The sequence below is a fragment of the Xiphophorus couchianus genome, chromosome 24, assembly GCF_001444195.1.
Source record: "Xiphophorus couchianus chromosome 24, X_couchianus-1.0, whole genome shotgun sequence".
Classification (NCBI taxonomy): Eukaryota; Metazoa; Chordata; class Actinopteri; order Cyprinodontiformes; family Poeciliidae; genus Xiphophorus; species Xiphophorus couchianus.
The window spans coordinates 12,243,798-12,258,988 of record NC_040251.1 but is presented as its reverse complement, the minus strand read 5'-3'; the positions used below and the strand labels follow the sequence as shown (position 1 = coordinate 12,258,988).

Here is a 15,191-nt window from a genome sequence, read left to right as displayed (position 1 = left end):
AAAATTAAATATTATTCTTTATGTCTGAAGATTAAAATTCAGCCTGGCGGAGGAATACATTTCCATTTTCATGTCTTATTATTATTGAATGTGAGTTTAAAATAGCAGCTCTTTGCCTTCTATTTCTAGGCATCTCCTAGCTGTGATCTGATTGGCTGAAGGCCCTGCCAATCACCGTGTCCTTTCCACCTACTTCCGGCAGGCTCCAGAGGCGCTACACTTTTCAGTTATTTATGTAAGCCGAGGCCAAACTGACACAAATTAACAGGTATGTGTACCGTGTCAGTGTGTAATTGTTCGTGTCAGAGTGTTGACACGTGTTTGCGTGTAAACGTGTCGGTGCCACGAGCTAATCTCGGGTCCAGATCACTGTTAACTGTCTCCAGATGCGATGCTAGTAGCTAGTTAGCCGTTAGCTGAGACTTTGTGAGGATCATTGCTGCTGACGGCGAACCAAAAACTTGTTGTTGTCTTTGTCACAACCTCTGTTGCAGTGATGTTCGGTTCCACCAAGTGGTTTTAAAGAACTGTCCGGGTTACAGGTCGTGTTTGTGGCCGTCTGTGATGCTCGCAGGGAGGAGGGGCAGCAGAAACGTTGGACCGTCGGTGGAAACATGACTGCTGAGTAACATTTTGTTACCTTTTTTTCTGCTCAGTATGAACAGCGAGGAGGAATTTTTCGACGCTGAGACAGGTGAGACTGGCTAACAGAGGCGTAGCATCGCTATGGTTTCCCCTAATGATTCAGTGAATGAAATGGGTTTTCTGTTTCTTGAAACTCCCAGGACTGGAGTCTGATGATTCCTGTGAGGTCAGTTTCAAAGATGCCCTGGTGTTTGACAGCAAACAGGTGACCGATGGCAGCAGCATGCAGGAGAACGGGTTGTGGGAGCGCAGGTGAGAGAATATCAATTCAACTCACTTTATTTATATTGCTCCAACTCATGGACCCATCATCTGAATCCAATTTACAGTAAGAAAAAAAAAGTAGTTTCAATCAAATCATTGATCAAATTGGTGTTATCAAAGTGTTTCTGTCTAAAGAACTCCAGCAGTTTGCATTGAATTATTATTGAATCTCAATGAATGAACTCCTTATATTAATTTGGCCATTTTTTCGTTCAATTTATATGAGTTCATCATGCAACATAAAGCTGCTTTTTATCTACAATAATTTTATACACAGATTTGAATTTGTTTTTGCTTTTTTTCTATTCTAGATACTTAAATCAAACAATCAAGTCTATTTATATAGCACATTTCAACAGTTCAAAGTGCTTTACATTATGAAAACACAAAGTAGAGTCAACAATTGTAAAAACAAATAACAGATGTTACATTTTGTAATCATCACCACACATCAAATATGTTGGTCAATATTCCATTTATCTTGGTCTAAAATAGATACTAAACGGGGTGTTTTAGCCTTATTTAAAGGAACTCAGTACAATATACTTTAGGACTAATATTTTAATGCTAAACAAATCCAATCACTTGTCAAAAACAAGCTTCATTTAGAAGTTTTAGGCAAGACATTGATTTCCCAAAGAGCTGAGGAAAGTCATGCTTATTTTGTAACATGAACAGACTCATTTAATATATTAGAATATTATTGAAAGGTTAATTTATTTCAGCATATTTCATGTAATTACACAGAGACTAATGTTTTAAAACCTTTCTTTTTGGTAATTATCATTTATTTTCCACTTACAGATAATGAAAACACAACATTTAAGATCTGAATATGTAATAAGACCAATTAAAAAAAAATAATATAGAAGTGTGGGCTAAGTTAAAGGTATGTTTAATATCTGCTTGAAGGTTGTTATTTTTGGTTCAATATTGGCTTGGATGGGTGAATGTTTGTCTCACTCTTGTGCTCAGCCTTCTGATCTGATTTTATTTACATCATATTTGATATAAAAGTTTAAAAACTTGATCGACTTACATTTTACAGCGGCTGCTCTGATTATTTGGAGTAATTTAGCTTGTGACGTAGAAACGTTTTTATCTAGTGAATAAGAGTCGTGTCTAAAGTAAACCTTATATGTGGGTTTTTAGCAGAAAAAAGCAGTACATTTTTTTACTTTAAACTGAGTTAAAGGCTGAAATATGAAAGAAGGAGCAAGATGAATGTTTCCAAAGTGAAAACTAATTAAAAACTAAATACCCTGTTACAGTAAACATAAACAAAGAAGATATTTGAACAGTCAGTGTGGAGTCCACCGAGTTGCTTTTCCCGGAAACAGTGTAAAAATAAACAGGCGGCGGTGCATGCAGAGAGCGCGGTGTCGCAGTATTCAGTCGGGTTTTGTTTACAACACAATGAGGTTACGGAATGAGATTTCCTTCAGACCCAAAATACAAAATATGGCCGTGACTATTATAAACAGCCTGGCGTGCAACAGGAAGAATCCCTAGAGAGCCACAATCATTCAGAGATAAAGAAGGTTTTTATCTGTCTTTATCGGCTCATTTATTCACATTTTAGCTCATTTGTGATAATTAATACAAACATTCAGAAAATGTCTGAATGTTTGTATTAACAGAAGGTAATTGTTGGTAATATCTTATATAACAAATGTAATCTGTAAGCTGTTTGAATGTAGGAATGTCTTCAATCAAGTTTTGATTTGAGAAAATATTTTAGTGTATTTTAAGTTGAGCTGGGAAAAGAAATTATGTTTTTTATACAATTGGAGCTACCATTACTTAAAATGGAATGTGATATAAATTTTTAATCACAAGAATAAAGTCATAATATTATCAGAATAAATGCATAAAAATAGGAGAAAAAAGCTGTGATAGTTATCGAGATCTGATGTGACCAAAACGACAAGTTTGTGTTTCTTTCTTCAAAATAAACTATTTTGTTTTCGCAATAGCCTCAAAATCCTGCATTTGATAATAATTTGATAAAAGATTAAATATTTCCTTATTTATAAAACTGATACAAAAGTATAAAGTTATTTATTAAATCACAAGATGCTCAATATTCCTCATTTTAATTTTAGTTAGTTTTTGTGTTGGAGTTCTCATAAAATTACTACTTTATTCTCCTAATATTTATTCTGATAATGTTGCAGCTTTTTTGTCCTACAACTTTATTCTCATAATTTAAAAGTAATAATTCTCAGCTTGACTCTAATGATTCTTAAACATTTTTTAGCTGCTTTTTAGCTGCCTTTTAGTTTTTTTAATATCCTTTTGTCAAAATGTGCGCCAGGAAAGCCCTGCCTGCAGAAACAATCTCCAGGAACAATTTCAGTGTGTGGAGCATATTGAAGAAATGCATTGGAATGGTGAGTCCTTCGCCTTGCGAAAAACCCCAAACTCATCCAAACGGTAGCAGAGTTGTGTGAATGTTAAAGTTTTCTCACAGCTGTATTTCGTAATTGTTAAAAAGTGACATTTCCAGTTATTTCTGACAATGTTTTGCCATAATTTTGAATGAATTTGATTGTCTCCTATCGCAGGAGCTTTCCAAAATCGCGATGCCGGTTGTGTTTAATGAGCCGCTGAGTTTTCTCCAGAGAATCTCGGAGTACATGGAGCACACTCACCTCATCCACAAAGCCTGCAGCTTGTCGGACACCGTCGACCGCATGCAGGTAGGGATCATTTATCTTTTATTTCCTCTGGAAATAATCACAGTTTAATCACAAATTAAACTGACCTAGATGAGCTGTTTGGCTCCAAAACCTGGAAAACATTTCTTTAATGATCCGTGAGAAAATCTGAATTTTTTTCTTCTTATGGAACAAATCACTGCTTATTTTCTTCTAAGGTATGTTGACATATTAAATACAAATTTTTGGTTTTGGTGCAAAGATGAAGGAAACAAATACACTTTATCCAGGATCAAGTCCTTATTTTATCATTTATGACCCATCCGATTATATTTAATGTGTATTTATGAGATGAAGGGTGTAAAATGTAGCGTTTTTTTGTCAGAAAAGCATTACTCTCTTTTTCTAATTATTATTATTATGTATATTTAATCCCTGAACATTAAATGCTCTTAGCACCGTTTAAATCCGAGGCCAAATACATAAAAAATGTATTCATAAGTTGCGATAATTACAGACAAATGTCACATTGTATTAATGCTTATGGAACAAATCTGTAGAAAAATTAGTCAAAAAAGAAAACTAAGAGTAGGTCAAGTTTTACCTTTGTTGAAATAATGAAACATAATATTCTATCAAAGCATAATAACATATATGAACTAAAACTGCAGTATCATTACATAGATATTATATCTTTTATTGTTGTTTTTGTATGTATTTCTTGAGTGTTTTGTGCTTAAGATCAATATTTGTTCTCCTTTTTATCCAAAATATTTTGTTAATATCAACATGTAACATATTCACATTAAACTGTAAATGAATAAAATAAACAAATAAATAAAAACATAAGTAATTATAAGCTGATATAATTAAAAACAAGGTGTGTTTCTTCATTAGCGCAGACAGAGTATCTGCATAGCATGTGAATTCATCTAATTACTTAAAATCACCAGGTTATTGTAACAACATTGACCCAGAAGCTGAAAATCTGTGACATATTTGAAATCTCTGATTTACAACACAGCTTCTTTTAACCTGTGTATTAGCTAGTGCTAGCTAGCGTGTCACATTTTAAAGACGCACAGACTTTGTTTTCTTACACCATCTTTATCTTTATTATGCAAGTCAGATGTGAAGTAACATGATTGGTGAAAATCGTTCTGATCCGGTCCTCATGTGGGTGGCAGGTTGTTGCTGCCTTTGCTGTTTCCGCTGTAGCATCTCAATGGGAGAGAACTGGAAAGCCATTTAACCCTCTGTTGGGGGAAACGTATGAACTGATAAGGTAAAACCCTAGATATATTTATTGTAATATCTACCAGCTTTTCTAATATTCTGCGCCTGTTTTCTAATTGATTTGTATGTTTATTATTTTAGGGAGGATGAAGGATACAGATTGATCTCTGAGCAGGTGAGCCATCATCCCCCCATCAGTGCCTTCCACGCTCAGTCTCTGAAGCAGGAGTTTGAGTTTCATGGCTCCATCTACCCAAAGCTGAAGTTCTGGGGTAAAAGTGTTGAAGCTGAGCCTAAAGGCACAATGACGCTGGAGTTATTAAAGTAAGCATTTACTCATTTTTTAAATAAATTTTTGCCTGTATTGTGCATATTGTTGCTTTTATTTACTTTATAACGCTGCAACTGATTATTATTTTAGCAATTCTATTTGTTAATCAGAGCACAATTGGCACATTCTACAGGTTTTTCATTTAACCACTCATTTTTAACCACAGTATCTTTATAGAATATTAAAAATACATTAAAAATATGCAAATAAACAAATAATTCATTTTTTAAATAAGAAAAGAAACATTTTATTATTTATGGTTTTTTTTATCTTAAACCTTTGTTTCCAATTATGTTTCACCCAAAACTCCTCAAGTGGCATTGAGGAGTTCAAATTCACTAAAGAAATGCTATATTACTGCATTTTAGGTAATAAAATGTTTCTTTTCTTATTAAAAAAACCCTGATTTGTTTATTTGCGTATTTTAATGCAAATAAAATATGCATTATTGCAAAAATATTTTGAACAAATAAGCAAATTAGCTTAATTACGTCTCTAAATATGCTGTTTTTTTCTGCAAATGGCTTTCTTTTTGAGTCTGTATACTCCAGTTTACTATTAATCGATTACTAAATTAGTTGATGATTATTTCAATAATCGTTTCAGATCGAGTTACTTTTAGCTAATTCCTCCTGGTTTCAGGAGGAATTAGCTAAATATGATGCTAGTTGTTCAGGAAGCAGCTTCATATTTAATTTAATCCAAATGTGAAAGTTTGGCTCTTTCTTGGATTATCAAGATTGTGCTTATGATGCTGCATTTTTACCGTAGACATAAAGAGGCGTACACCTGGACGAATCCAATGTGCTGCATCCATAACATCATTTTGGGGAAACTCTGGATCGAACAATACGGAACAGTGGAAATAGTCAACCACAGGTACAGTTACTGATGCTAGAAAAGCTTGTTATGAGTATTTATCCCTCATGCTGCCTTGATTTCCTCAGCACTGGAGATAAATGCATCTTGAACTTTAAACCATGTGGGATGTTTGGAAAAGATCTTCACAAAGTCGAAGGATTTATCCAAGACAGAAGGTGAGAACAGGAGCAGGTGAGGTACCAGGGCTGGGCGATTAATCCATTTTATCTATTCATTTAATTTTTGGGTTTCCATAGTTACGAGTGTTGTCAGCTTGCCCAAGGCAGCCATCTTGTTTAAGCTTCTGTTTATTTGGTCTTTGAATTCAGGTCAACTTGACGACAAAGTATTAGGGCCAGGCTACAAATATTTTTTTATTATAAGAATAAAGTCATAATATTACAAAAATAAAGTCATGATATCAGGAGCTCCTTCAAAAAAAAAAAAAAATAAAATGACAAATAAGAAGTTACACTTTGCAATACACTTTACTGAAATATGTAATTTTTTAACTCATCAGCATCAAATTATTTGTATCAGGACTTTGAGTTTATTTTGAAAAAAAACACACACACAGATCGATCCTTATCACTAGTCTTTTTTTCTAATTAAAATGTGTTTTTTCTCAACATTTTAAGATGTTCTTCTGGTAAAATTGGATGTTTATTCTGCTAAAATTCTGTCTGCATTCTCATAATTAACACAAATTCTCGAATTCCTTCGTACAACCCCCAGAAGCCGCTTGCGAAAGTATTTTTTATCAGCAATTTCTTTATTATAAAATAAATTACTTTTCTAAAAAAAAGAAAATTCTTTTTTAGAAAATTAAAGAAATTAAATAAGATTTATTTTTAAAATCTTATTTAAAAAAAATATTTTTAAACTATCTTTTTTCTTAAATAAAAAAAGAAAATCTATTTTTTTTAAAATAAAAAAGATATTTTACAGTTGAATCGCCCAGCCCTCCTGAATCCAGTCTGTGAGGCATAAAGTGTGATTGTTTTCTGAACCGGTCGTTTCGCTGTGGTTGGACCAGTAAGAAGAAGAGACGAGTCATCTACGGGAAGTGGACAGAGTGCATGTACAGCATCGACCCCAAGCTTTATGAAACACAGAAGAAGGCAGAGAAGAAGACGGGGAGCGACCCAAAGAAGCAGGTAAGAAACCTTTGAGCCGATTTGCTTTTTCTCACCTGTGATCGTCTGCAGAGCAGAAAAGGCCTTCCTTCACTCCGGCTGGAGACCCGGCTGCTCGCTAATCATTTGGGACTAAATTACTGCCTTTGCTAGATTAAAAAAGTTTTTTTTCTGTTAATATTCACAACACTTGAACTTTTTCTCTTGTATTTCTGGCCCTTTATGTTATAGACCAACACAAATTAGTGCATAAACTTCACAGCTAAAGCTTTTTCTTTTTTCATGACTATTGATTTATTCTAAAAATATTTATTCCTCCATAGAAGTAATTTTATTTTTTGCTTTCGAGGTGTTTGGTTTCAACAAAATAAACTGTAAAGGTTTTTACCATAAAATATGGATTATTGTTTTAAAGTTCCTCCTCTGGAATTGTCAAAGATAATCAAAACTTTAACTATTCTTATTCATCTATTGATCTATTAAAAAAACCGTAAATATGATCAGAGTGAACTGGAAATAAACAGAGATAAGTCTCACTTCTCAGTCAGTATCCAAAATCTTTGTTACACCTATGGATTAAAAATGTAATGCTAGCGACTGTAGCCTTTTCTACTTCTAAATAAAACTTTTTAATTTCATATTTGTGCATCCCTACAATTACTTTTCTGTACTGATCCGAACTTGAAAATTTGACGTTATGCTGCCAACACTTAGGTTTTTTCAACAACTCCTGGGCAGAAGTGAGAGCGCTGTGCAACATAAATAATCACCCGGCCGGAACGCGGTGCGCTAAATAATAAAACATAAGTTAATGAAGCTTCAAGGCAGGTAATTTTCCTCGAGGAATTTTAATAATCAAGCCTCTTGAATAGTTGGAGAGTTTGTTTCAGCCCGTCGTGTTTTTGAGTTATAAAATGTTTAAAGTTGACAGGAAATTTGAAAATATCACTCGATAGATATGTTATTGAAAGACTGGAAAATTAATACCTGAACACCAACTATAAAGTCTTAGAAGATGCAAACATTTTAAAAAGATTTAAATAAATAAACAATGCTAAGCCTGGTGGGGACACAAGTAAAGCCTGATGGCCCTCCAGGCTTATAATACACTGGGGGAAACCCTGGACATGTGTAAAACGTTTCCAACAATCTGATGTTGCGTGGTCTCCATCCGGCGTAAAGGGAGCGTTTCTGTAAACTCATTCGATTGTCAGTAACCTGTTTGACATGTCACTGAATTTGTTTTCTCAAACGGTATTTCTTCCTTTCACAATAACACGCAGTGGCGTTAGCGTAAGGTAAGGTAAGGTAACAGAGTGTTTGATATCTCTAGTGTGCTGCTGCCGTTGTCTAGTTATGTTTATAGTGTACTTGTTTGATTAGATCATTGCCAGCTCCTAAACCATGTTGTCTTGCAATGACATGTCGTTGTTGCTTGAAACGTGTTGAGTTTGTGGTAACCGTAGTTCCCATGATTCACCTGTTTGCACTGAACCGTCCGCTCGGTTGGTTTGGCCTCGACGATTTGAATGCAACGTGTTTTTAAAAAAAAAATCTTTCTGTGTGTGTAGGAACGTAGCTGTGAAGTGGAGGAGGAGGACGACGAATTGCCAGAAGTTCAGGATACGGTGATGGTGATACCAGGAAGTGCCTTACTGTGGAGGGTAACGCCGCGGCCCAGTCACTCAGCACAGGTCGGCGCTAAGCTCTGCTTTCATCACAGGAATCAGAAACGTTTTGACGTTGATTTTGAGGATTTAAAGTGTTCACCTTTTAATTGATTAGTTATCAATCTGTCAGCGCTGAACTTCAGCACCTGCCAGCAGGGCAGGTTCATCCTTTCTGCACTTTCGAGTAAAAATTACTGACGATTCATCTTCTATTTTTCATCTCAAACAAAAAATAGATGAAAAATAGAGCTCTGAAGGCTCTGAACATTCAGAGCCACATAAAGACAATTACAAAGTCGACCTTCTATCACCTGATTGGACTTTATCAGTACCTTTAATAACAGAGGCTTATTTTGCTGATGCTATCAATATTATTGTATCACAAACCACAATATCTTTTTTTTAATACATATTTTCAGTGGATGTGAAACGTTTTGTTTTGTCATTTACTGCTGAATCTGAGATAAGTATTTACACCCCAACCTAAAACCGATTACTGAAGTCTGAGAAAATGTTAGAAAAGTGAGCTGGGTTGGAGTCTGGTTTGAGTCTTACCTAGAGAACTGGTTCAATTTTGTATCAATAGGTAACATTTCACCAAAAATGATAAAAATCACATGTGGAGTACCACAAGGCTCATTCCTGGACTCCCTTTAATACTCCCTTCCATTAGCTCAAGTTATAACAAGTAGTGAGATTTGCTACCATAGCTACGCAAATGATACACAATGAACCCATATAAACTTTGAGTAGATGCTCGAAAACGTGTGCTCCACACATTTGTGGGGCCCAGATTTTCATTTGGGACCCCACAAACCATCATTCCTAAGCTAAATATCTGTAGCATCATTTGTAGTTAGCTTACATCATACCAGCTTTATTATGGTTATTTTAACCTTACAGGAATAACAAATTTAAAAACAAATTTGGATTTTGAAATGCAGGTTGGCATTTAAAATATTATTTTAACTATTTGAACGTAACATCAGCTGATAAAAACTAAATTTACAGTAAACAAGTGGGATATCCTGGTTAATCAACAGAGGTTCACCATTATTTGTGTAACAACTATAAAACAATATAGAAATCATTTTTTCATGTGTAATAGCATTTAGTTTGCATTGTTCAATGTTATTTTAAACTTGTATATATTTTATAATGCTTGTTTGGTGCTCTTGGGGGCCCCCTGGTGATGTGGAGGCCCTGAGCAGCCGCCTATCTCTCAAATGCCTTGGGCTGGCTTGGCTATTAAACCTGACTTGGTTGTAAAGTTATTACTGTGTCCTTCTGGAGCACATTTTTAGTTTTTTTTATTGACTGTAGTGAGTTTATTTGGTTTGTTGGGGGAATCGTTGACCCAGTGAGTGTAAACATTTCAGGCGTCTTGTGTTTTTTCTTTTTGGCAGATGTATAACTTCACCAGCTTTGCTGTGACGCTAAACGAGCTGGAGCCCGGGATGGAGAGGCTGCTGGCGCCAACGGACTGCCGGCTCAGGCCTGACATTAGAGCCATGGAACATGGAGACATAGGTAAGTAAACAAAACAAAAATATTTTGATGTTTTATTAATTAAATTCGTTTTATTACTCTTGATTCTTCTGCTTTCTTCAGATTTAGCTAGTGCAGAGAAGGAGCGATTAGAGGAAAAACAGAGGGCTGCACGCAGAGAACGATCAGAGGATGACGAGGAGTGGTCGACCAGGTCAGAGCTAATAGCTGCCAGCAGCGGCGCCGGATTAATTTTTGAGGTGGGGGGTTCATGGGGTGTTTCGTCACCTCTGTTGCGCACTTTGAATGTCAGGCGCGCGCACTTGTTCAATTTATATGATGACACCCGTCAATCAATTTAGTGGTTTTGTTGCAATTTGCCCCGAAGTAAACAGTAAACATCACTTACCTAGAGGACAACGTTTTTGGGTCTACCATGCGCTGCGGTCTGGCTAGATTTGATGATTGTTTGCTATTAAATGCACTGCGGTCATAGAGATTTGGTGGGAAATAATCAGAAAAAAATGTTAAGTTGTCGGTGGGGAACATGCACAAGGCAGCTTCACACAGAGCATTTAGATGGCGGAATGGACTTTATTCCATTTTCAAAACTGGAGAAATGTAAAAGACGGATAAATTCCTGCAGCCGACCTAAGAACAGCTGAATACAAGAGATGGACGGTATTAAAACGCCGAGTTTGTATGAAGGTTTTGTCATCGCTACACCATTTGTGTGAACGCACCAGTAACGGGTGAAACGGTTGTCCAACTGGGTGACCCGTCAGCTCTTCAGTTCGCCAAACCCCACACACACACAAAGCTCATAAACCGGCGACCCACCAGAACCGCACATGGTAAAAAGCTCTGGCAGGATCCAAACAACCTATCTTAGAACTATGGGGGGATTCAAACTCCACTCATTCATTTTTAGCTTACAGATAAAGCGCCAAACCGCCAAATTTACAAAAGTAAACTGACCAATAACATTTAGGCTTTGGCGTGCGCACCTCCACGGACTCACACAGACTCGCTACGTAAAGTTGCCCCCCCCTCTCCCCTGTTCCGGCGCCTATGGCTGCAAGTCTTCTTTACTCTGACACCCCTAAATAAAATCCAGTGCAATCAGTCGCCTTCCTATATGGCCTTATTAGTCATATAGGAAGCTAACTTCCTATATGACTAATATATGACTAATATAGGAAGTCAAGAAACCTCCTATATTAGTAAAGTGAGTCTGTGTGGAAGGCCTCAAGTTATAATATGGGCAAAATGTCTTCTCTGTGAAATAATTTCACACTGGAACTAGAACGTTTTTATCAATACTGACGTAAAACAAACTCCTATATCTTGCTGAAAAGTTACTTGTAAGTTAATTTTTCAAATTTCAAGTGTAAAAAGAGATTTGCACAAAAATACTTGGTGATAATTTGTGTTTGTGTGCCCATACAATTAAATTTGAATTTGTTAAGAAATCTTTAAAGTGATAGCGGCACAAACAAAAGCTTTTGCTGCACAAGCATTTGACATCCATTTTGTTGGAGCTTCACTCAGTTCTTATGCTTTGTTAAAACGTTCGCTGACGTCTGTAGTGGCATTATTATTTTGAAAGGTCAAAGGTAAATTTTTTCGTATCTCCAGGACCTTTTGATTTCTCTCTAAAGGCAGGTTTTGTCTGTTTTCCTTTAGGTGGTTCCGAATGGGAACAAACCCTTTCACCGGAGCTGAGGACTGGCAGTACACAGGCGGATACTTTGACAGGAAGTACACGGACTGTCCCAACATTTACTGACACAAAAAAAGATAGAAACTCTCTGTGTTTCTGGAAAATGTTCACTTTATTTCTCGTCATCTCAAATCTCTGCGACTTGAAAACTGGGCAGGTTATTCAGACCGGCACTGTGTCTCTGTTAGAGCAAACTGTTAAGCGACTGTGAACATGCTCTGCAGGAGAGTTTTAGAGAAACGTTGACGTCAGACATCTTCATCGTTACTTACGCTAACAGTTCGCCATTTAAGGGTTTTAAACAAGCCACCAGTGTGAGCTCTGCAAGCACAAACGAGCTGCAGAAGCGTTTTAGTTCAGGTCATACAAACACTTCATGTTGCATTTAAATATCAGGGATTATTTAAACACATCTGCTACTTTTATATAACCAACTCTGACATTAGATGTCTATTTTATTCAGCACTACGCATCTTTAAAATGTCACAAGTGTTTCTGTGAATAGAGATTTTTTAAAAAGCTGCTTTTAATCATGTTTACGTTTATCGTAAGCAGATTTTGTCGGTACAAATATATAGTTGTGTGTAGAGAACAAAAAATAAAATGGTGCCTGCATGTTCACCAAGATGCTAATAGAAAAGTTAGAGCCATAAATAATGATTTCCTGCACTGAGTATAGAAACATTTATGGACAAAATCTGATTTTGACACTGTGGCTGCCTCTCACCTCTATGCTCTGAAAAACACAACAGAAAAAAATAAAGTGTCAGAAATCCAGTTAAGAAAACTAAATGATTATTAAGCTTCTTCTTTTTCTAAACTTTTAAACGTGGAGCTGTGGAGCCCCCTAGAGGACATATGAAAAATAATATTTTGCGTTCTCTTGCGACAAATTAGTAAACACACCTTGGTCTACTTTTTATACAAAAACATTCTTAGATCTTTGGTGCAAAAAAATTTTTTTAATTGAAGTATTACTGTGTGTTTGTTTGTTTGTAAACCAATCAGACTACCAATCGAAAGACACAATCAAAACATTCAGATTACTTTATTACCCATGAAAATAACTCAAAAATAGTTTAGATGTATTTTTCTTTCTGTTTATTTCTTAGAAGGGATGGAAAACCAATGTTTGACCTGTTTTGCTTTTGCATTTTGGACATAGCATTTCTATCGTTAAAGAAAAAGAAAGAAAACTTCAGATTTCTCACAAAGAGATATTAACACACATGGATAAACCTTACAAAAATCTTACATTACAGCAGAAAATATTTCAGTATTCAGTTGTGAATGGACCAGTACATTATTTCAAGGGAAAAGAAAAAAATCTCCCATGTCCCTTAGGGGGCTCCGTACGGAGCAGAATGTTGGCATGGATTTGTTTTTGTGTTTTTTGTGGAGAATTTAAGCTAATTTGCACCTTTAAAATGATGCCAAACTGTCTCTTAGTTGAAACACAACAGAATCAAAAGAAAAGGGAAATGTTGCTCTGAAAGCGTCTGTGTGCTCTGGCTTTAAAAGGAGAGGCGCAGCACTGCATGACAGACAAAGCTTTAAGTTTCCATGTAGAAGTCTGAGCTTCGTTTTCAGTCTGGCCTCGTGACCCCGGGACGCTGCAGACGCCGTGAATCTATGCAAACCGATCCATCCTCTCCGCCCTCCTGAAATGTGAACCCTCAAACTCTAATTTCCTCTTCAGATACACTGAGTGCTGAAAGTAAAACACTAAAGTAGATGCTGCAGCAGATTTTTGTTGCTGTTGAGCATAAAAACTGCGCATTTGAGCGCTCACAGTCCTATGCACTGTAAAGGAAGAATAATTATTATTAACTTTGAACAAAACGTCTGGCTCGTCTCTTCCTTAAAACCCGGGTCCTCTCAGCAAGCAGCGGAGCAGCTAGAAAGTAAAACCATAACAAAGCGCGTTGACGTCACAGATCACAGAGTTTAATCCATACAAACAACGCATGAATCAGTTAACAAAGCTGCAGATACACAAAGATATGCATTTTTCTCATAAAAATAAAGACAGACAAGGGGAAGACAGACAAAACACGAAACACAGATAAAAAGGCAAAAAATAGGGGCCCCACTCTCTCTATTTTTTAGCGCTACTTGAAATTTTATACTGAGTGGGTGTATCCTTACTTTAATATATGCAAAGAAGGCGTTCTGTTGTTCTGACCAATTAGAGACCTGTTTCGGCCTCCAGAGAAACTTGGAACTCCCCTTAATTTACGGCAAAGATCAAAAGGCCATCTGTCTTCTGGCGAGGATCGCTGGCCCTGACCCCCTGTGGCTCCCACGGTCATTCTGAGTACAGAACGATCCTGAGATAAGACCTCACAGATACCTGTGAAATCTAAAGTCTCTGTCTCCCAAGGAAAATGCTAATTTTATGGCTTCGCCTCACAGCGGGGAGACTCCATTGAGTGATCTGCATTTTGGCCCCTGTTTGTCTGAATGCCTGCTCATCGGCTCAACAGAAAACTGTTCCAAATAAGAGTGCTGAATATACCTTTTACACATGTCGTAAGATTAACTGTATTAAGCACTAAAAATAATCATTTTTCCTTAACAGCACTTATATGTACAGTAAGATTTCTCCCTTTACTCTGATTTTTCAAGCACTTTTGAAGCCTGCAGGTTCAATCTGACGAATATTTTCATCCTTTTACCCCCATGTCTCTTTACTTTGTCAATAATGTTTACATTGTTCGTTCTTTTCCTCCTCCCTTCATACTGTTACACAAAACCATATGCATACAAGCATATTTAAATAATAAATTATGGACTACAAAATGAGCTGCTTCGTTGTGGTTTTTAAGTGTTCTTGGTGTTTCAATCTGAAAATTAGTTAGATTTCAATTATTTAAAAATAGGTGTTTCAGTTAGAAAATAGATTGTTTTGTCTTGTTTGCTTTTCTTTTAAATTAATGTTTTGTATATAGCTGTTTATTTTTTATTTCTCCACAATGCTGAATAGATTTTTTATTTTACAGAAATGGAATTGGATGCAGCCTAAACTGGGGAGAATTACATACAGTTATTTTTTATCTTAAATACAAAATGTATATATTTTTATACAGTTTTGGCTTATTTGCAGTTGGAGTGTTGTTTCAGCAAAATGCCTTTTTTTTTTTTTTTTTACATCTGACATACTCCAGTTAACAATTA

General features: G+C 36.0%; 1 protein-coding gene across 3 annotated transcripts; it reads left to right on the top strand.

The window, feature by feature from the left end:
• Positions 1-134: 134 nt before the first annotated feature.
• Positions 135-13,676, top strand: LOC114140337 (oxysterol-binding protein-related protein 2-like). 3 transcript variants are annotated; one of them, XM_028010118.1, is made up of 14 exons: positions 135-268; positions 543-694; positions 786-897; positions 3,227-3,302; positions 3,477-3,611; positions 4,757-4,854; positions 4,947-5,129; positions 5,908-6,015; positions 6,084-6,173; positions 7,034-7,154; positions 8,705-8,827; positions 10,210-10,333; positions 10,415-10,505; positions 11,978-13,676. In XM_028010118.1, exons 2-14 carry the CDS (start codon positions 658-660, stop codon positions 12,078-12,080), a joined length of 1,401 nt encoding a protein of 466 aa, XP_027865919.1. In that variant the 5' UTR covers positions 135-268; positions 543-657; the 3' UTR covers positions 12,081-13,676. The 3 variants fall into 3 exon arrangements, with proteins under 3 accessions (XP_027865919.1, XP_027865920.1, XP_027865921.1); XM_028010119.1 differs by having other exon boundaries at positions 495-694; XM_028010120.1 differs by having other exon boundaries at positions 143-268; positions 657-694.
• The last annotated feature ends 1,515 nt before the right edge of the window (positions 13,677-15,191 follow it).

Coding starts and splice junctions, on each gene's coding strand:
- LOC114140337 (XM_028010118.1), top strand. CDS start 658: ATGAACAGCGAGGAGGAATTTTTCGACGCTGAGACAG. Junction 3,303..3,476: donor TGAAGAAATGCATTGGAATG/GTGAGTCCTTCG, acceptor CTCCTATCGCAG/GAGCTTTCCAAAATCGCGAT. Junction 5,130..5,907: donor ATGACGCTGGAGTTATTAAA/GTAAGCATTTAC, acceptor TTTTTACCGTAG/ACATAAAGAGGCGTACACCT.